The following is a 6,000-nucleotide window of genomic DNA, read 5'->3' on the forward strand; positions in this document are numbered from 1 at the left end:
TGAGCCTGAACAGGAGGGGGCCACAACCTCTCCTCTTAGCTCACCTGAGAAGGACAATCCACTTTAACTAGAGATGGACCAAAGAGCAGTCCTGAACCGAAAGTCAGAGGTTCCAGATTTCAAAACGAAAAAGAGATGTTACTTAGAGTTAAATCTCTGCCTCTAAACACATCCCAGTGATTTTTTCAGATAAGGCTCCTGAACAGGCAAGATTTTTCAAGTTCATTTCTAAGTCAAAACCTAATGCTCATTTTAACATGAACCCGTGACCCTCTTAAAACTGTAACTGTTTCAAAAACTGAGGTGCAAGAAACATGAAAAGCCTACACCAGCTGTTAGGTACTGAGGTTGCAGTCCAACATACTGCATAGCAGTCCAGCACTTCAGCATGTGAAAGTGACTCTAGTATTAAAAAAGAAAGTATAAAATTAATACATCAAAGGAGGTCTTTGGGAATCCCACATTTTGCTTGAGGCAGTATTCTGCAATGTACAAGTGCGGAAGAAGCCTCCCCAAAGGGCACAGGACTCTGCCTTTCTCCCTTATCTTGGGTCCACAGGACTGATAAGCCCTGCTAGGACTCAGAGAAAGTGTTGTTGCAGTCACAGCCCAAATCATGGTGCTGAAAGGGCCGCCTTTACTGTGCTCCTCAGGCTTCAATCGAAAAAGCTTTACAGAAGGTAGCACTGCTCTGCCAAACTTTGCTAGAGAGAATAAGGCTGGCACACTAAGAGCAACAGTCAAAACACTGACTGTGAAATTGCACCTGAAAGCAAGGGGTGAGTAGTTCTGGGATGTGCTGATGAAACTGGAACTTCCCTGCTGGAGGGAGACCTAACATATGTCATCTAGGAATTGATCTCAGACTTCGAAGCAGAGACCTTAGCCCACTACATAACTCAAGGTGACACACACACTGGGGCCTTACAAAGCTGGAACCTTCCAAAAGAGGCAACCCCCTGCACAGCCTACTGTCTTCTAGTGCTGGTCAGACGAGTTGCAGAACTTTGCTCCGGCCTAAGTCTGCCCAGCACGGGACAGTTCAGGCCTGTGGTGTGGTCAGAAGCCAAGCGTTTACACAACTTCATTCTCCAGACTGGATACAGTCCTGCCAAGCTGAAGGCCATAGCGCTTTTCAGGAACGTAGTACCTCTCCTCTACAGTGCAATTCCCAGCCTGTCAAGAGGGACAGGAGGGCTGGAGTATCCTCACGTGCGGTACTTTAACTGTGCAGATGAGACCTTAGGTGCATCAGTCCTAAACGTGCTACACCCTGACATAGCTACAGGAGTGTCGCTACCCTTCCTGATGGAATTGCAAGCTCTAGCAGGAGACTACAACAGACCACACACTGGTTAACAGCAGCATCTGCAAGCAGAGTGTAAAAACCAAAATACAACCTTTAGATGCCACACTGGGAATCTGGTATCGTTACCAGGAAGCAGTTGCTCGGTCTGATTGTAGCTCAGTTTTCATTCTGCTGCAGCACGGATTGTTTTAATTAGAACTCCACTTGCATTGATCATTTTTTATCACTTTTTGTGTGATTTATGGCATGGTTGAGGAATACGGTTACAACAAAGCCTGAGCCAGCTGGAGATCAGGATACAGCATTATTACCTACTCTACTTCTTAGCAACCAGCTTTTCTGAATGAGATGTCCTGATCATCCAGTTTGAGTCCAACAAGCATTCCCACACTACAGTTTTCAGGAAATCTCCCACGACAGTGGTAGCACTGCTCAGGAGACAAGCACAAGGACAGGTGGGCTGCAAGGTGTCCACTACCAAGGTCTTCCTTCCAGCCCAGCATGCAGGCCTTGTCCGTACCCCACCTGTGAAGCTGTGCTGCTGATGAGGGCAAAGCCTTGTTCTTTCTGCTGCAAACAGAGCTTAAGGAAGCAACTGGAAAATTCAAAACCTGCTGTAGTGCTGGTCTTGGTATTTTAAATTGCCAGACTAGGAGGCAAAAAACTGGGGCTCCAGTCACCTGATTTCAGTTCCATTCATGGCAGATTCAAGACTTCCTACATCATTTGAGGCACACTCTTAATCCCTCTGATCCCAGAAAACATCTTACCACTAATTTGCATAGTTTTCACTACAGGTATGCTGATTTAGCGTGGCCACTGCAAAAGGCTGCATAAACATTGAAAGCAGGCTAGAATCCAATACGTTTCATGTTTAAGAATAGACTTAAGCCAAAAGGTCAATTTAGGTAAAATAAGGTCTGCCTACACGGTGATGTGGATCAATTTAGCAAAGCAGTTTCAAAATGGTTTTAATGAGGTTCATGTTAAGTTTAGGTTTGTCCTAAAGACACTTTTCTGTTCTCTAGTTTTCTGTTCACAAGGGTGTTATAAACCTTAACTCACTCATATGTAGCGTGTGTCTGCTTTGACCCCTTTTCCCTTTCCTGGTGATTATCTGAATGAAGATTAAATGAACAGATTCCTTTAACAGGAAAGGAGTATCCCAACACGCAGAAACACATCTCTCTCAAGACATCTGCCCACACCACTCTCAGCACTCCCAGGACCAGATCCACAGGCAAAGGCGAGCAGTGCTTCGCCAACACTGCCTCTTACACATGTGCTGGTACTGGCTTTGGTCCCCCAGAGGTGCCACAAACGAGCAGCTTTGCAACTGGCCACTTTTTGATCCCAAGTTCACCTAGCTCAGTTACGTCCATTTAGTCATCGCTTAGAATTCATACGATACAAACAGATATTGCAGTATTGTCGCTCATATTTGCAGAGTAATGAACAAAGACTAACTAGTCTTGTTTCTTTTCCAGCTTTTCTACTGGGAATATCGCCAATCTTTTTCACTCCCCCTCCTCCATTCCCTGATCTCAGGCAGTTAATACTGTGCCTACAACTACATTCCTCTTTTTAAAAAGGTTCCTTCTCTGCCTGTTTGTGCTTTTCAGCTCTGCCGGAGTAGGTATCTTTGGAAGCCCAGCACTTCATGAACGGGATTAACAAAATCTGCCTAGTGACAAAAGCATAGAGCTGTTAGTGATTTAAAGCTTGACCTAAAGATACCAGTTTAAACTCTGAGAAAACCCTCGGTGGTACACAGCTCAGTTTACAGTGCCACTCAAATACGAAGCATCTCAGAGCCACTGTTTTTTTTTTATTTTAAACCTGAGGCACAGCGCCCTCAAATGGTTTGGGAATGAAGGCCCAAGCCCCAAGTGCGTAGCACATAAAGGGCTTCTTACTGCAAAGTTGAAGACGAAAGCTCTATCAACAGGACTGTACCAAGAAGTTAAGCACACATCCCAGGACTATGCACTGGGAGTCTACGCTGAATGCCCTGGTGACTTTCCGAAGTACTTTCAAGTTATCAAGAATAATTACTAATTCGCCATCATCTTTTGCATCTAAGTTTTCACCACTGAGAAACACAAAGGCTGTCCCATGAAGGATCACCCCTTCTTATCAGGGCCCTCGGAGGAGATCCCAGGCCCTGTGGAGCCACCTGAAAACGCTACAACATCGGTGGAGAAATCCTGATACCCGAGGTGGAAAAGCATCCCCAAGTGGGATGGTTCCTCCGACCATGCTAGAGGTGTCCCTACACCACAGCTTCCATGAAACGCCCTTAGCCACCAACACCAATTGCACGAGCTGGATGGAAAGGGCCAGCCGAAGACCCAAGAAGCCCCAGGCTGTACTGCTGAGGCCATGACAGCTGCAAGAGGACGGAGACAGACAGGCAGGCGATCAACTCCTCACAGTGGGACCCAGCCACCAGCCAAATGGCATGGGCACAGTGACAGGAGGAGTGTCCATCAGCCTGCACGCTCCTCTACAGCGTCCTCGGGCCCCACCGCCCACCCAGGGCGGGCATGCTGTGGGCTGAGGGCTGAGGCTGGGGCAGCTCCCACAGCAGAGAGCCGGGACAGACAGAAAACCCACAGGGGGACAGCGGCGACGCTCGGCAGTGCCCGGGGAGGCCAGGGGACAGCGGGCAGGAGGAGCACTGAGGTGAGGTGAGGAGCGGGCACGGCCCAACGGGCGCTTCCCGCCTCCCCGGGGCAGGGCGGCTGACAGGAAAGTCGGGGGGGGGACGCGGCGACGCTCGCCAGGGCGAGGGGAGGCAGGGGGGCGGGCAGGACGGCGGGCAGGAGGAGCCCCGCGCTGAGGTGAGGTGCGGGCACGGACAACGGGCGCTTCCCGCCTCCGCCGGGCTGGGAGCGGGGCGGGGGGGTCGGGCAGCTCCCGGTCGGGGAGCGGGGCGGTCGGGGCGGCGGCCCGCGCTGAGGGGAGGCGGGTCGCGGTGGCAGTACCAGCCCGGCGCAGGTGCTGAGGGAGGCGAAGGAGTCGCTGCGGTTCAGTACGTGTCCCGTGTAGAAGCAGAGCCGCTCCTCCGGGGGCCGCCGCCGGGGGCTGGGCGCCCGCCGCGCCTCCCCGAACCGCTGCTCCACCACGAAGCCACGGGCGAGGAAGCGCAGGTCGCGGCGGAGGTGCAGGTAGAGCTCGGCGCCGGCGGCGGGCAGGCGGAGCAGCAGGGCCTCCGCCGCCGCCCGCTGCCGCGGCAGCGCCCGCCGGCGCCGGGGGCCGCCGCGATCCCCTCGCAGGGCGGGCGGCAGCAGGTGGATCTTCTCCAGCGCCACTCGCTCCGGGATCACCACTTCCAGCTCCGCTCCGCCAGCTGCAGGCGAGAAGGAGAGAGGCTCAGGCGCCCGCGGCCCGACGGGGCGGCCGGGGTCTCGGTGTCCCGCCAGGCCCCCCACCCTCCCCGCGGGGACGCCCCGTCCTGCCGGGGCAAGGGCAGCCCGCGGATGCTCATGCACGGGGAGCGGCGAACGGGCTGCAGAGACAATGGAGCCAGCGGAGGAAAGGGGCTTATTTCTCCCTCTCCGTATATATACACACATGTATTAGAGACAAAAACGTGCGGGGAAGAGAGGAATAAAGCAAACGCTAAAGCTACTTGTATCATTAAAAAAAAATATATAGCTCAGACACGAGCATCGCGTTTCACCAACCCCAATAAAAATCTGCAGGGAGAAGGGGAAAAGCAGAGCAAGCCGAAGGCGCAGCCAAGGACAGTCAGCAGCTTTCCACATGAAACGTTACAGCAGCAGCGAGAGGACAGGAAAAGAAAATACAAAAGCCCGGAGCAATTCATCCTGCAGACTGGGACCGCGGCCACGCAGGGGATCCGGTGCGTGCCCCGCGGTCTGCGCCCGCACGCTGCCGCCTGGGGCCGGCGCCCACCGCCCGCCCCACCGCCACCACCGGACCGGCGGCGAGGTCTGTCAGCGCCGCCGGGGAAGGGGACGCCCGGCGCCGGGAGCCAGGGGAAGGGAAAGCACTACCTGTGCCGGCGTCCAGTCCCCACAGCAGCAGGCAGGGAAACACGAGAGGCAGGAGGCAGCCGTCAAACATTTTATGGCAGCGGCAGGGCCCAGCGCGGAGCAGCGGCGGCGGCGGGAGCCCGGCCCGGAGTGAGCCCTCCCCGCCCTCGGAAAAAGTAATCGGCGCCGCCGACAGCCCCGGCGTGGTGGGCGCCCGGCCACGCCCCTCCCCACCGCCCCGCGCCCTCATTGGCGCCGGCGCCCACCCGGCCACGCCCCTCACCCTCCCATTGGCTGCCGAGCTGAAGGCGCTGGGCGGAGGGCCGGGCTGTGAGGGGAGGGGTGCACGTGGGTGGGGGGGCGGCCGGCAGGGGGCGCCCTCTCCTGCCCCGCCCCCCCGCGCGGGCCCGCGCCCCCCCGCGCGGGCCCGCGCCCCCCCGCCCCGCCCCGTGCCCATGAAATGCCCCGTGGGCATCTCTGCAGCCAGTTCTCCGAGGCTTTGGTGCCCATGAAGCCCTTGGACATTCTCTAGCAAGGGGCATGGCAGGTCTGACAGAAAGCAGCCGGCTGGGGGGTGCCTCCATCGCGTTTCTGCGTTTCTTTCTCCTTTCCTCCATTACTGAAAGAATTTAGGTGCTGCCACAGAAGCTTTCCTGAAAAACTCACCCATTCCTTCATTTCACAGAATCA

General features: G+C 55.2%; 1 protein-coding gene across 2 annotated transcripts in view; it reads right to left on the reverse strand.

Annotated features, from left to right (window-relative positions):
• The window catches only part of ADAMTS17 (ADAM metallopeptidase with thrombospondin type 1 motif 17), a 191,336-nt gene extending 185,832 nt beyond the window's left edge, over positions 1 to 5,504 (reverse strand). The window contains exons 1-2 of one of the 2 annotated variants that reach the window (XM_075100679.1): positions 5,332 to 5,504; positions 4,297 to 4,661 (exon numbers count right to left, since the gene is read on the reverse strand). In XM_075100679.1, coding sequence (XP_074956780.1) covers positions 4,297 to 4,661; positions 5,332 to 5,401 — 435 coding nt within the window. In that variant the 5' untranslated portion in view covers positions 5,402 to 5,504. The remainder of the gene's footprint in view (positions 1 to 4,296; positions 4,662 to 5,331) is intronic. The other variant, XM_075100680.1, reaches the window with a different exon arrangement.
• Positions 5,505 to 6,000: the final 496 nt, after the last annotated feature.

This window comes from Phalacrocorax aristotelis, chromosome 7 (assembly GCF_949628215.1).
Source record: "Phalacrocorax aristotelis chromosome 7, bGulAri2.1, whole genome shotgun sequence".
Taxonomy (NCBI): domain Eukaryota; kingdom Metazoa; phylum Chordata; class Aves; order Suliformes; family Phalacrocoracidae; genus Phalacrocorax; species Phalacrocorax aristotelis.